The sequence below is a fragment of the Panthera leo genome, chromosome D1 (assembly GCF_018350215.1).
Source record: "Panthera leo isolate Ple1 chromosome D1, P.leo_Ple1_pat1.1, whole genome shotgun sequence".
NCBI classification, from domain to species: Eukaryota; Metazoa; Chordata; class Mammalia; order Carnivora; family Felidae; genus Panthera; species Panthera leo.
In genome coordinates, this window is record NC_056688.1 from 31,067,871 (window position 1) to 31,084,105 (window position 16,235).

General features: G+C 38.7%; 1 protein-coding gene across 1 annotated transcript in view; it reads left to right on the top strand.

Moving 5' to 3' along the window:
• Positions 1-14,974, top strand: part of LOC122200076 (beta-galactosidase-1-like protein 3) — a 58,746-nt gene extending 43,772 nt beyond the window's left edge. The window contains 4 exon segments of the mRNA XM_042905492.1: positions 351-438; positions 726-837; positions 14,350-14,466; positions 14,604-14,974. Coding sequence (XP_042761426.1) covers positions 351-438; positions 726-837; positions 14,350-14,466; positions 14,604-14,669 — 383 coding nt within the window. The 3' untranslated portion in view covers positions 14,670-14,974.
• Positions 14,975-16,235: the final 1,261 nt, after the last annotated feature.

Sequence of the window (16,235 nt, forward strand, 5' to 3'; positions counted from 1 at the left end):
ACCCTTGAGCAGTGGGATACCTAGGTCCCAGAATCAAAGACTCAAATTCCTTCCCTCTCCCTGGTCCTGCCTTCTCCTGGTAGGAAAACACAGCAGTTAGGTTGGGTCTTGGCCTATTGTGGAGCAAGGCCCAGTCTCCCATTGGGAATTTCAGAGAAAGTTCTGATACTAAGTGGGACGTTTTCTTGGTAATATGGAAACATACAAGAAACTTTCAGTTATAGCAGGCCAGACAAGTGTTTGCCCTCCTGTCTGAGCCATTGTCACAGGCATATACAGTCTGCATTTCTTTTCCAGACACTGAAGAATGTCTAGTTCCTGTCCACATTCTTTCCTACCCCCACTTGCAGGATTAACTGGATCTGTCACTATTGATAACATTCCCTTGAACGGTTTTATTATCTACTCTCTGGAGATGACCATGAGCTTCTTTGAAAGGTATGTTCCTACTTATGCCCAAAAAACACTTGGAGGGATCAGGGGGCTTACAGATGTCAAACTCTTCACTTTGCAGATGACGAGCCAAGATTCAGAAAAGTGAAATGATTTACCCCTGATTATAGAGTGCTTTAAGGTCAGGACTAGAACCCCAGAACTAGTCTCCTGACTCCTGATTTAATGCTTCTAATATATCTCCCTGATATCAGAATTATGGGCTCTGAGTGGGGAAACGTTGGCACTAGAAAGAGGAGGGGGTCTTTTTCAACGCTCTGCTCTTTCTCTAGGCTCCGCTCTGCCACCTGGAAGCCTGTCCAAAAAAACTATTCAGGCCCTGCCTTCTACCTTGGTACCTTGAAGGCTGGTTCTTCACCCAAGGACACTTTCCTGAGACTACTTGTAAGTGAGCTGACCTAATCTCTTCTGGTGTCCCAACCACTATTCTTTTCAAAAGAGTTTTGAAGCAAAGCTATAGTGTTCCTGGAAGGAATACCTCCCTATTCTATTTGTTTTTCTCTTTCTCATTTGGAACAAGACTTCCGACATTTCTCAATCTTCCTAATTTATCATTATTAAAAAAATAATAAATCAGAACACAATGGAATATTCGAAATAATAGGAAGCTATAGAATGAAAATGATGACATTTCTCCTTCTAATCTATTCCCTGTTCCAATTCCTTTCTACTTCTCAGGACTAAACATTACCCATGTCACTGGACCAAAATGGGCCACTCCTTGGTGAGTTATGGATAGAGACTATACCAAGTGGAGTTGCCTACAAGGAGATCATGAAAAATAATTTCCAAAGCCTGTCCCCTTAAAGATGGGAAAGCAGACTCCTTTTAGTAGGGCTTGGAATGGATATTCGGAAGGGGTTTTAGCATTATCATGAGGTTGAGGTCACTTCTAGCAATTTTTGGTTCCTCTGCACAGGTGTGGCCCTCAAATATTTCTTTTTCTATTCCAGCAGTACCTTAGTTTCTTTCTAAAGGTAAGATTCACAGCTAGGTAGAAGCTTCTAGGAGTTTAGTTCCTAAAAGGTAATATTTACAGACAGAAACTTCTATAAGAAATTTCTTGAGTTCAGGGGATTAGGCTGGTGATATCAACAGTTTGTGCGATTTCATATATAACTTTGCCAAAACATATACACAATTATTCCATTAATAGGAAGGGGATCATTCCCTAAATTATATTCTGCAACTTTGGGGGTGCAGTAATTTTTACCTAGTATAGCTATTTTTACCTAGTATAGCTATTTTTACCATATATATATATATATATATATATATATATATATACACACACACACATATACATACACATAATGACATAAATGCATGAAATATTATGCACAAAATAAATGAACAGTTCAATAAATTATCACAAAGTGAACACCATGTAATTTATTTGAAATAAAAAAATAAAATATTGTCAGCACCCCTCCCAATCACTGCCTCTCCTCTCTAACTATTATCTTGACTTCTAACACTCCAATTCAGTGCTTCTTCTTTAGACTTCATGTAAGTTGAACTGCCTTTCCCCCCCTCCCCCCCCGCGTGGCTTTTTTTGTTGCTGAGATTCAGCCATTAAATGATGTTGTGGGGCTTTATTCATTTTCATAGTTGTATAGGATTCCATTTTATAAAATATCATACTTTATTAATCTTCAACCATCATTCTACTGTTGATAGACATTTATATTATTTCTAGTGTTTGACTACTATATATATATTTTTTCTTTTTAATATGAAATTTATTGTCAAATTGGTTCCCATAGAACACCCAGTGCTCCTGGGTGAGTGCTCCTGCGAGAGAACCAACAGGTTCTCTCCTCAATGCCCATCACCCATTTTCCCCTCCCACCACCCCCCATCAACCCTCAGTTTGTTCTCAGTTTTTAAGGGTCTCTTATGGTTTGACTCCTTCCCTCTCTGTCCTTTTTTTTATTCCCCCTTCTACTCCCCCATGGTCTTCTGTTAAGTTTCTCAGGATCCACATAAGAGTGAAAACATCAGGTAACTGTCTTTCTCTGTATGACTTATTTCACTTAGCATAACACTCTCCAGTCCCATCCACATTGCTACAAAAGGCCATATTTCATTCTTTCTCACGGCCACGTAGTATTCCATTGTGTATATAAACCACAACTTCTTTATCCATTCATCAGTTGATGGACATTTAGGCTCTTTCCATAATTTGGCTATTGTTGAAAATGCTGCTATAAACATTGGGGTATAAGTGCCCCTATGCATCAGCACTCCTGTATCCCTTGGGTAAATTCCTAGCAGTGCTATTGCTGGGGCAGAGTAGATCTATTTTTAATTTTTTGAGGAACCTCCACATTGTTTTCCAGAGTGGCTGCACCAGTTTGCATTCCCACCAACAGTGCAAGAGAGTTCCTGTTTCTCCACATCCTCTCCAGCATCTATAGTCTCCTGATTTGTTCATTTTGGCCACCCTGACTGGCATGAGGTGGTATCTGAGTGTGGTTTTGATTTGTATTTCCCTGATGAGGAGCGATGTTGAGCATCTTTTCATGTGCCTGTTGGCCATCTGGATGTCTTCTTTAGAGAAGTGTCTATTCATGTTTTCTGCCCATTTCTTCACTGGATTCTTTGTTTTTCAGGAGTGGAGTTTGGTCAGTTTCTTTATAGATTTTGGATACTAGCCCTTTGTCCGATATGTCATTTGCAAATATCTTTTTCCATTCCGTTGGTTGCCTTTTAGTTTTTTTGATTGTTTCCTTTGCAGTGCAGAAGCTTTTTATCTTCATGAGGTTCCAATAGTTCGTTTTTTCTTTTAATTTTTTGCCTTTGGAGATGTGTCAAGTAAGAAATTTCTGCGGCTGAGGTCAGAGAGGTTTTTTCCTGCTTTCTCCTCTAGGGTTTGATGGTTTCCTGTCTCACATTCAGGTCCTTCATCCATTTTGAGTTTACATTTGTGAATGTGTAAGAAAGTGGTCTAGTTTCATTCTTCTGCATGTTGCTGTCCAGTTCTCCCAGCACCATTTTTTAAAGAGACTGTCTTTTTTCCATTGCATATTCTTTCTTGCTTTGTCAAAGATGAGTTGGGCATACGTTTGTGGGTCTAGTTCTGGGGTTTCTATTCTATTCCATTGGTCTATGTGTCTGTTTTTGTGCCAATACCATGCTGTCTTGATGATTACAACTTTGTAGTAGAGGCTAATGTCTGGGATTGTGATGCCTCCTGCTTTGGTCTTCTTCTTCAAAATTACTTTGGCTATTCGGGGTCTTTTGTGGTTCCATACGAATTTTAGGATTGCTTGTTCTAGTTTCGAGAAGAATGCTGGTGCAATTTTGATTGGGATTGCATTGAATGTGTAGATAGCTTTGGGTAGTATTGACATTTTGACAATATTTATTCTTCCAATATATGAGCACGGAATGTTTTTCCATTTCTTTATATCTTCTTCAATTTCCTTCATGAGCTTTCTATAGTTTTCAGCATACAGAGCTTTTACATCTATGGTTAAGTTTCTTCCTAGGTATTTTATGCCTCTTGGTGCAATTGTGAATGGGATCAGTTTCTTTATTTGTCTTTCTTTTGCTTCATTATTAGCGTATGCAACTGATTTGTACATTGATTTTGTATCCTGCAACTTTGCTAAATTCTGTATCAGTTCTAGCAGACTTCTGGTGGAGTCTATCGGATTTTCCATGTATAATATCATATCATCTGCAAAAAGTGAAAGCTTAACTTCATCTTTGCCAATTTTTATGCCTTTGATTTCCTTTTGTTGTCTGATTGCTGATGCTAGCACTTCCAACACTATGTTAAACAACATTGGTGAGAGTGGACATCCCTGTCGTGTTCCTGATCTCAGGGAAAAAGCTGTCAGTTTTTCCCCATTGAGAATGATGTTAGCTGTGGGCTTTTCATAAATGGCTTTTATGATGTTTAAGTATGTTCCTTCTATCCTGACTTTCTCGAGGGTTTTTATTAAGAAAGGTTGCTGAATTTTGTCAAAGGTCTTTTCTGCATCGATTGACAGGATCATATGGTTCTTATCTTTTCTTTTATTAATGTGATGTATCACATTGATTGATTTGCGAATGTTGAACCAGCCCTGCATCCCAGGAATGAATCCCACTTGATCATGGTGAATAATTCTTTTTATATGCTGTTGAATTCGATTTGCTAGTATCTTATTGAGAATTTTTGCATCCATATTCATCAGGGATATTGGCCTGTAGTTCTCTTTTTTTTGCTGGGTCTCTCTCTCTCTGGTTTAGGAATCAAAGTAATACTGGCTTCGTAGAATGAGTCTGTAAGTTTTCCTTCCCTTTCTATTTTTTTGAATAGCTTGAGAAGGATAGGTATTATCTCTGCTTTAAATGTCTGGTAGGACTCCCCTGGGAAGCCATCTGGTCCTGGACTCTTATTTGTTGGGAGATTTTTGATGACTGATTCAATTTCTTCGCTGGTTATGGGTCTGTTCAAGCTTTCTATTTCCTCCTGATTGAGTTTTGGAAGAGTGTGGGTGTTTAGGAATTTGTCCATTTCTTCCAGGTTGTCCGATTTGTTGGCATATAATTTTTCATAGTATTCCCTGATAATTGCTTGTATCTCTGAGGGATTGGTTGTAATCATTCCATTTTCATTCATGATTTTATCTATTTGGGTCATCTCCCTTTTCTTTTTGAGAAGCCTGGCTAGAGGTTTGTCAATTTTGTTTATTTTTTCAAAAAACCAACTCTTGGTTTCGTTGATCTGCTCTACAGTTTTTTTAGATTCTATATTGTTTATTTCTGCTCTGATCTTTATTATTTCTCTTCTTCTGCTGGGTTTAGGCTGCCTTTGCTGTTCTGCTTCTATTTCCTTTAGGTGTGCTGTTAGATTTTGTATTTGGGATTTTTCTTGTTTCTTGAGATAGGCCTGGATTGCAACGTATTTTCCTCTCAGGACTGCCTTCGCTGCGTCCCAAAGCATTTGGATTGTTGTATTTTAATTTTCGTTTGTTTCCATATATTTTTTAATTTCTTCTCTAGTTGCCTGGTTGACCCATTCATTCTTTAGTAGGGTGATCTTTAACCTCCATGCTTTTGGAGGTTTTCCAGGCTTTTTCCTGTGGTTGATTTCAAGCTTCATAGCATTGTGGTCTGAAAGTATGCATGGTATGATTTCAATTCTTGTATATGTATGAAGGGCTGTTTTGTGACCCAATAGGTGATCTATCTTGGAGAATGTTCCATGTGCACTCGAGAGGAAAGTATATTGTGTTGCTTTGGGATGCAGAGTTCTAAATATATCTGTCAAGTCCATCTGATCCAATGTATCATTCAGGGCCCTTGTTTCTTTATTGACCGTGTGTCTAGATGATCTATCCATTTCTGTAAGTGGAGTGTTAAAGTCCCCTGCAATTACCACATTCTTATCAATAAGGTTGCTTATGTTTGTGAGTAATTGTTTTATATATTTGGGGGCTTCGGTATTCGGTGCATAGACATTTATAATTGTTAGCTCTTTCTCATGGATAGACCCTGTGATTATTATATAATGCCCTTCTTCATCTCTTGTTATAGCTTTTAATTTAATGTCTAGTTTGTCTGATATAAGTATGGCTACTCCAGCTTTCTTTTGACTTCCAGTGGCATGATAAATAGTTCTCCATCCCCTCCCTCTCAATCTGAAGGTGTCCTCAGGTCTAAAATGAATCTCTTGTAGACAGCAAATAGATGGGTCTTGTTTTTTTATCCATTCTGATACCCTATGTCTTTTGGTTGGCGCATTTAATCCATTTACATTCAGTGTTATTATAGAAAGATATGGGTTTAGAGTCATTGTGATGTCTGTAGGTTTCATGCTTGTAGCTATGTCTCTGGTACTTTGCCTCACAGGATCCCCCTTAGGATCTCTTGTAGGGCTGGTTTAGTGGTGATGAATTCCTTCAGTTTTTGTTTGGGAAGACCTTTATCTCTCCTTCTATTCTAAATGACAGATTTACTGGATAAAGGATTCTCGGCTGCATATTTTTTCCGTTCATCACATTAAAGATCTCCTGCCATTCCTTTCTGGCCCGCCAAGTTTCAGTAGAGAGATCGGTCACGAGTCTTTTGGTTCTCCTGTTATATGTTAGAGCACGTTTATCTCTAGCTGCTTTCAGAATTTTCTCTTTATCCTTGTATTTTGCCAGTTTCACTATGATATGTCGTGCATAAGATCGATTCAATTTACAGTTACATCTGAAGGGAGTTCTCTGTGCCTCTTGGATTTCAATGCCTTTTTCCTTCCCCAGATCCGGGAAGTTCTCAGCTATTATTTCTTCAAGTACACCTTCAGCACCTTTCCCTCTCTCTTCCTCCTCTGGAATACCAATTATGCGTAGATTATTTCTCTTTAGTGCATCACTTAGTTCTCTAATTTTCCTCTCATACTCCTGGATTTTTTTTCTCTCTTTTTCTCAGCTTCTTCTTTTTCCATAATTTTTTCTTCTAGTTCACGTATTCTCTCCTCTGCTTCTTCAATCCGAGCCATAGTTGTCTCCATTTTATTTTGCAGTTCATTGATAACATTTTTTAGCTCCTCCTGGCTGTTCCTTAGCCCCTTGATCTCTGTAGCAAGAGATTCTCTGCTGTCCTTTATACTGTTTTCAAGCCCAGCGATTAATTTTATGACTATTTTTCTAAATTCACTTTCTGTTATGTTGTTTAAATCATTTTTGATCAGTTCATTAGCTGTTGTTATTTCCTGGACGTTTTTCTGAGGGGAATTCTTCCGTTTTGTCATTTTGGATAGTCCCTGGAGTGGTGCAGGACTGTGGGGCACTTCCCCTGTGCTGTCTTGAATAACTTGTGATGGTGGGCGGGGCCGCAGTCAGACCTGATGTCTGCCCCCAGCCCACCACTGGGGCCACAGTCAGACGCTCCTAGGGGCATGATTCACTGTGGGGTGGTATGGCCCATCTGGGCTACTTGCACACTGCCAGGCTTGTGATGCTGGGGATCTGGCATATTAGCTGGGGTGGATCGGCATGGTGCACAGGGGTGGGAGGGGCAGGCTCAGCTCGCTTTTCCTTTGGAGATCCGCTTCGGTAGGGTTCCTGCGGCACCGGGAGGGAGTCAGACCCACCAGAGGGATGGGTCTGCAGAAGCACAGCGTTGGGTGTCTGTGCGGTGCAAGCAAGTTCCCTGGCAGGAACTGGTTCCCTTTGGGATTTTGGCTGGGGGATGGGCAAGGGAGATGGCGCTGGCGAGCGCCTTTGTTCCCTGCCAAGCTGAGCTCTGTCGTCCGCGGCTCAACAACTCTCTCTCCTGTTGTCCTCCAGCCCTCCAGTTCTCTGAGCAGAGCTGTTAGCTTATAACCTTCCAGATGTCAAGTCCTACTTGCTGTCGGAACACACTCCGTCTGGCACCTGTGCTTTTGCAAGCCAGACTCGGGGCTCTACTTGGCTGGCGGGCCGCCCCTCTGCCCCGGCTCCCTCCTGCCAGTCTGTGGAGCACGCACCACCTCCCCGCCTTTCCTATCCTCTTCCGTGGGCCTCTCGTCTGTGCCTGGCTCCGGAGATTACATTCTGCTAGTCTTCTGGTGGTTTTCTGGGTTATTTAGGCAGGTGTAGGTGGAATCTAAGTGATAAGCAGGACGTGCAGTGAGCCCAGCATCCTCCTACGCTGCCATCTTCCCAGGATCCCCCATACCTGCTTTCAGAATTTTCTCTTTATCCTTGTATTTTGCCAGTTTCACTATGATATGTCATGCAGAAGATGGATTCAAGTTACGTCTGAAGGATGTTCTCTGTGCCTCTTGGATTTCAATGCCTGTTTCCTTCCCCAGATAGGGAAGTTCTCAGCTATGATTTTTTCGAGTACACCTTCAGCCCCTTTCTGTCTCTCTTCTTCTGGAATTCATATGATATGGATATTGTTCCATTTGATTGCATCACTTATTTCTCTAGTTCTCCCCTCATACTCTGAATTTTTTTCTCTCTTTTTCTCAGCTTCCTCTTTTCCATAATTTTATCTTCTAATTCACCTATTCTCTCCTCTGCCTCTTCAATCCGTGCTATGGCCGCCTCTATTTTATTTTGCATCTCATTTATAGCATTTTTTAGCTCCTCATGACTATTTCTTAGTCCCTTGATCTCTGTAGTAATAGACTCTCTTCTGTCCTCTGTGCTTTTTTCAACCCAGCGATTAATTTTATGACTATTATTCTAAATTTTTGTTCTGTTATATTGCCTAAATCGTTTTTTATCAATTCATTAGCTGTCGCTACTTCCTGGAGTTTCTTTTTAGGAGAATTCTTCCATTTCACTATTTGGGGTAGTCCCTGCTGTGGCTCCGAACTGCTGGGCACTTCCCCTGTGCTGTCCAGAGTAACTTGTGTTGGTGGGTGGGGCACAGTCAGATCTGATGTCTGCCCCCAGCCCACCGCTGGGTCCACAGTCAGACTGGTGTGTACCTTATCTTCCCCTCTCCCAGGGGCAAGGACTCACTGTGGAGTGGTGTGGCTCCTGTCTGAGCCACTTGCCCACTGCCAGGCTTGTGGTGCTGCTTCTATGGGATCTGGCGTATTAGCCAGGGTGGGTCCGCAAGGTGCACAGGGGTGGGAGGGGCAGGCACAGCTGGCTTTGCTGTTGGTGGTCCCCTGCATGAGGAGCCCTGCAGCATTGGGAGAGAGGCAGGCTGGTCGGAGGGATGGATCCACAGAAGCACAGTGTTGGGCATTTTTGCAGTGCAAGCAAGTTCAGTGATAGGAACTGGTTCCCTTTGGAATTTAGGCTGGGGGATGGGAGAGGGATATTGCACTTGCCAGCGCCTTTGTTCACCTGCCAAACTGAGCTCTGTCTTCCAGGACTCAACAACTTTCCCTCCTGGTGTCCTCTCGCCCTCCCCACTCTCTGAGAGCAGAGCTATTGACTTTTAACATTCCAGATGTTAAGTCCTGCTGGCTGTCAGACCCACAGAATCCAGCCCCTCCACCTTTGTGAGCCAGACTTTGGGGCTCTGCCTTGCTGGGCGGGCTGCCCCTCCACTGCCCTGGTTCTCTACTGCCAGTCTGTGTAGCATACACTGCCTCTCTGCCCTTCCTACCCTCTTCTGTGGGCCTCTTGGCTCAGGGGAGTCTGTTCTGCTAGTGTTCTGGTGATTTTCTGGGTTATTTAGGCAGATGTGGGTGGAATCTAAGTGATCAGCTGGACGAGGTGAGCCCAGCGTCTTCCTATGCCTCCATCTTCTATCTCTGACTACTATAAATATTAAGACTACTTTTGTGTTTATATTCGTGACTGAAATATCTTAGTCATATTTTGGTACCAAGTTTTAGGACCCCCAGAAATGATTTGGGAAGTAAAGTTTGTGTAAGCCTGGTATTATTTCTTACATGTTTGGTAGATTTCCTTAGTTGAACCATGTAGGGCTAACATTTTTGTGTGTGTGTGTGGGAAGGTTTGTAAGTGTGAATTAAAATCCTTCAAGATTAAAGTACTATTCAGATTTTGTTTCTTTAAAAGTTGGCTTTCATAAAATTTGTTTTTCTGGGAATTTTTCCATTTCATCTGAATTTTCAATGTATTATGTTTGATTGCTCCTTTTTATGTTTCACTGGAATATTACCAATTTATTAATCTTTCAAAGAATCAATGGTTGGCTGTGACTTTTACTGTATTATATAGTTCTTTTCTGTTTCATTTCTGCCATTGCCATTATTATTATTATTATTATTATTATTATTATTTTGTTCTTTTGTGAAATCCTGTACTATCTTTGCAAATTTCTTATAGATCTGAAACTAATTTTTTAATTTTTTTAATTTTTTAATTTTTGTTAATGTTTATTTATTTTTGAGAGAGAGAGAGACAGAGCATGAGTGGCGGAAGAGCAGAGAGGAAGACACAGAATCTGAAGCAGGCTCCAGGCTCTGAGCTGTCAGCACAGAGCCTAATGTGGGGCTCAAACTCACGAACCATGAGGTCATGACCTGAGCCAAAGTCAGACATTTAATCGATGGAGCCACCCAGGCAACCAATCTGAAACTTTTTTAAAATAAAAATATATTGGGACATCTAGGTGGCTCAGTCAGTTAAGCATCTGACTTCGGCTAATGTCATGATCTTGCAGTTCATGGGTTCAAGCCCCATGTCAGGATGTCTGCTGTCAACACAGAGCCCACTTTGGATCCTCTGTCGCCCTCTCACTCTGCCTCTCCCCCACTCACATGATAAAAATAAATAAACCTTAAAATAAAATAAGATAAAATAAAATAAAATAAAATAAAATATTAAGCATTTAAAATATTTTTCTAACATATATTACTTTAATGGTCCAAATTCTAAATACTAATAATTTCCCATCACCTAGTTCTATTGTTTTGCTTTTTAAAGATTTTTATTCAAGTATAATTAACATCCAGTGTTATGTTAGTTTTAGATGTTCAATATAATGATTCACCAATTAGATACATTTCTCAGTACTCATGAAGATGAGAGTACTCTCAGTCCCCATCACCTATTTCACCCATTCCTCCACTCACCTTCCTTCTGGCAACCACTAGTTTGTTCTCTGTATGTAAGAGTCTGTTTTCTCACTTGTATCTATTTTTCTTTGTTAATTTGTTTTGTTATTTAAATTTCACATATGAACGACATCATATGGTATCTTTCTGTATGACTTATTTCACTTAGCATTAATACCTTCTAGGTATTGCATCCATGTTGATGCAAATTGTAAGATCTCATTCTTTTTTATGGCTGAGTAATATTCCATTCACTCAACTTCCTTATCCATTCACCTATCCATGGGTACTTGGGTTGCTATCATATCTTGGCTATTATAAATAATGCTGTAATAAACATAGAGATGCATATATTTTTTTTTAATTAATGTTTTGTTTTCTTTGGGTAAATACCTAGTAGTGCAATTACTGGATCATATATTAATTCTATTTTAAATCTTTTTTAAAAAAGTTTATTTATTTTGAGAGAGGCAGACAGTGCAAGTGGGAGAGGGGCAGAGAGAGAGAGGGAAGAGAGAGAATCTTAAGCAGGTTCCATACTGCCAGCACTGAACCAAACAGGGGACTTATAACCACAAAGTGTGAGATCATGACCTGAGCCAATATCGAGAGCTGTATGCTTAACCCACTGAGCCACCCAGGTGCCCCTCCATTTTAAATTTTTGGAGGAAACTCCATACTGATTTCCAGAGTAGCTATACCAATTTACATTCCCGCCAACAGTGCATGAGGGTTTTGTTTTATCCACATCCTTGGCAACACTTGCTATTTATTGTTTATTTGTTTTTTAAATTTTTTGATAATAGCCATTCTGAAAGTGTAAAGTGTTTTGTTTGTTCTACTTTTTATCTTAGTAGTTATCTTCTTTCTTTTTATTCTTTTTTAACATATGAATTGAAATTATATTTTCATTTAAATTTGAATTTGGCTGTATCCCATAAGTTTAAAACATTTATTGACGTGAAATTCACATTAACATAAAATTAACCATTTTAAAAGTTATTTTAAGTTTATTTATTTTCAGAGATAGATAAATGAGTGCATGTGTGTAAGCAGGGGAGGGGCAAGGAGAGAGGGTTAGAGAGAATCCCAAGCGGGCTCCACACTGGCAGTGCAGAGCCTGATGCAGAGATTGAACTCACAAGCCATGAGATCATGACCTGAGCCAAAATCAAGAGTCAGACAACCAACTGAGCCAACCAGGTGCCCCTAAAGTTAACCATTTTAAAGTGAACAATTCAGAGGCATTTAGTACATTTACAATGAATGGAACCATTCCTCATCTAGTTCCAAAACACTTTTATAACCCTAAAAGGAAACCCTGTACCCATTAAGCAGTTACTTCCCCATCTTCCCCTCCCCTCAGCCCCTGAAAAACAATAATCTCCTTGTGTCAATGGATTTGTCTATTCTGGATATATATGCTTTAAGTTTTTATATGTTTTATTTTCAACACCAATGAATTCAAATATGTTTTAATTTCCCTCATGATTTTTGCTTTGGCCTCTGGGTTACTTAGAAGTGTACATGTTTCATAATTTCCAAATATTTGGCTACTTTATACTATTTTTTGTTATCAATTGTTTTTTTTTTTTTGCATTGTGGTCTGAGAACTTTAAAATACAACACTTGTTTAGTCCACCATGGGGTAAAATTTATAAAGATTATTATGTATACTTGAAAGAACAGGTATATTCTGCATGTATTTTAGATCAATTTTCTACATGTGTCAATTAGTTCAACTTTATTAATCACCTTATTTTAAATATTGTGTCTTTATTGATTCCTGTGTACTTTACCTATTAGCTATTGAAACATTGTGTGAATGTTTTAGACTATGGTTGTGAATTTTATTTCTCCTGTTATTTCATCAATTTTGCTTATATATTCTGAATCTATAGTTTTACTTTCTTAATATATCATTATCATTCAGAGTAGATTAAGATTTTTATCATCAGGAGGTGTTTCACTTTACCTCTAGTAGTGCTCCTTACCTTAAACGTCAACATTTTCTGACATAGCAACTTCATTTTGCTTATGGTTTATCTATTCTATCTTTTTATGTTCTTTCTTTTATTTTGTTTGATGTCTTTATAGATTGTTTTCCTATAAATATCATATAACTGCTTTATTTAACATGCAGTCCAGAAATTTTAATTTTTTTAACTGGAGCATTTCGGAGGCCCTAATTTTATATGTTGGACCATTTTGCCATATACCTTTTGTCTCTTCCTGTCTTGTGTGCTTCTCATTCTTCTTTCCTCTCAGCTTAATTTTGAAAACTTTCTCTCCTATTATTCAGTTTAGTAATTCTATATTTAGCTATATTCTCTATTTATTGTATCTAATCTGCTATTCAAAACATTTGTTAAATCCTTAATTTTAATTATTATAATTTTTAGTTCTAGAATTTTCATTATATAATTTTAGATGTTTTTTATAGCTTCCTTTTTTTTTTTTTTTTACAAAATTCTAGGTCGTTTCTTTGAACTCTATGAAAATACTAATTTAATAAGCATAATTATTTTAAAGCCTGTGACTTGTAAATCCATTATCTGCATCACCTGTGCATCTATTCTTATTGTCTTTTGTTCCTCTTTTGTATTGTATTGTGTTATATTTATAGTATTTTATTTTATTTTATTTTATTTTGTTGTCTTCCCCACATCATCTGCTTGATTATTTTTTGTTGAGTTCCAGAAATTATATATGAAAAATGCTAAAAATAATTCAAAGCCTAAAATGATGTTAGAGGGTTTACATCCACCTCTGTATTGATTAGTTACACTAGTAATCACCTTACTACAATTATGAGGACTGAAATGATTTGAATCAAGGCTTCCATCCAATGGCTGGACTATTTCTTGTTTATTCTTCTCCTTAGGTGTAGCCCCTCAGGATCACAACCCAGAGTGTACATTATTTAGTAAGATTCCATGGTATCTAGCTTTTGTTCCCCTAAACTTATGAAAGGTTCTGCTCAGCTTCTCAGCCACCTCTTTCTAAATAAGCAGATGCCTCTAGTGGAAAAATTGTCTCAATATCTTCTTGTCTCTCAGTTTTCTTTTCCTAGATGTTAGTTCTGTCATTCATCATTGTATTGCAAGCCGATTTAAAAAAAAAATGTGTAGCTTTTATAACTGTTCTTAGCATTAGTATTCATCTTTACGACCTAGTAGTTACCTCTGGAAACAGAACAACAGCTTAAAAAAAAAAAACTGCAGCAAAATATATCATGGGGCATTAAAGGGTTGGTTCGTGTTTTTCTCTGTCATCCCTAAACTAGTTACAGCTTGGTAGAACATATCCCAGTCTAAACTCACTTCCACTTTCAGTGCCACAAAACATTGAGTCTTGCTCTCGCTCCCAAAAGTGCCTTAGGTTTTCCCTTGCCTGTGTGAATCTGTTCCTATGTCTCAAGATTCCATCCTTTTCAGAACTGGAATTATGGGTTTGTGTTCATCAATGGACGTAACCTTGGGCGATATTCAATTATTGGACCTCAGGAAACACTTTACCTCCCTGGTACCTGGCTTCATCCAAGAGACAATGAGGTGAGTCCTCCCATCCCTTTTATGTTTTATAAACATTAAAATCTGCCTTCATGCCCAGAATGCAATTCAGGGTTTTTTTCCATTCTGTACTGAATAGGCTTACCCTTTCTTACTGTCAACGTTTCTTTTCTTCATAGATCATCCTGTTTGAGAAAAGGAAGAGTGGTTCATACATCCAAACTATAGATGAACCCAAGCTGTAATACTGTGTTATGACACATTTCTTAGATTGTTGGAACTCATCTACAAGCAGTTTTTTTGTAGGAAGATTTATGTTGAGAAAATCAGTGTTGCCTACAATAGCAGAAATGTAAAAAGAACCTAAAAACTCAACAGGGAAATTGTTATAAGTATACTATATCCATGTCATGCTTATTTTAGGCTTTAACAAGTCTTCAACATCTTCAATGACTGATTTACCCAGTTAGATGCCTAATCCTTAGCATATTCTTATTCTCTAATCAGGTGTGCTTTTAGGCATATATGAATAAAATAGCACCAAATTTTATTTATGTTTGTTCCTACTCAGGTGGGAGGGAAAAAAAAAAGAGTCTCTGGCCTAAGAGAGAATAAGGATTACTGCTCTATGTCAGAGAAAGTACTGTATATGCTGATGGGCAAATTCCTGATGTGTGTGTGTGTGTGTTGTGTGTGTGTGTGCGTGTGTGCATGTAGGTGGGAGGAATACAAGGCACCAGGAACAATGTCTTCAGGCATTTCCCTACACCCTGTGTGTCTCCATGGTGATATGGTAGATCACACCCAACCAGAGAAGGTATAGCAATTTGGTTGCTGGGTACTGATGGGTATGACAGCAAAGCCTGGAATTGAGTACTCTGTGTCTTTTTATTCCTCAGCTATATGTATATAGTCAAACCTCTTACTGATAGTGAACAAATATTAGTCCAGTGAATTTCCTCAAATGATGCCATGGGAAACTAATCACATTTTTTATAATCAACTTATAGCACTTAACCTAAATTCAAACCATTGCACTATAATAATATCTGATCACTTAGTTAGATATGGTGCCTAAGGTCTCTAAGAAATTTAGCAAATAATCTGGTGTCAAAAGGAAGAAAGGAACCTGCCTACTTGGGATGAGGACAGAGGAGCCAGATGATTTTCTTTCTCAATAATCTGACTGGCTGGCTCACTGAAGGAGAATTCTATCATGCACCCACACAATTTCTACATAAAAATTTATTCTCTGGGCTGTCAACTCAAACTCATAAAATCTATGGATATACTATAGACCAAGAGAGAAAAACAGAAATAATAATCATGAAGATCATAGTATGTGTTATATTTCAGATGAGGTATATACATTATTTCTAATCTTAGCAACCATGTAGCTTTTCCACTTTGTAGATGGAGAAACCAAGGTTCAAAGAAGTGTTTGAATACATGTCTCTCTATTTACATCTGTTCTTCTGTTATTATACCTCAGCTTCATACCTACATCAGTCTTTTCCAAATATTAATGCAACAATACTATCCAGAAGATGTAATCTTTTCAGTGTGCTTACAGAAAAGTGCTCACAGCTTAGAACACTTTACCCAACAAAACTGTCCAAGAAAAACAAAACAGAATTTAAACCTTTTAGACAAGTGCCAAAAGGTTTTATCATCAAAAGATCCATTTGGGCACCAGAATGGCTCAGTGGGTTAATCATCCTACTTCGGCTTAGGTCATGATCTCACGGTTTGTGAGTTTGAGCCCTGCATCAGGCTCTGTGCTGACAGCTCATAGCCTGGAGCCTGTTCCA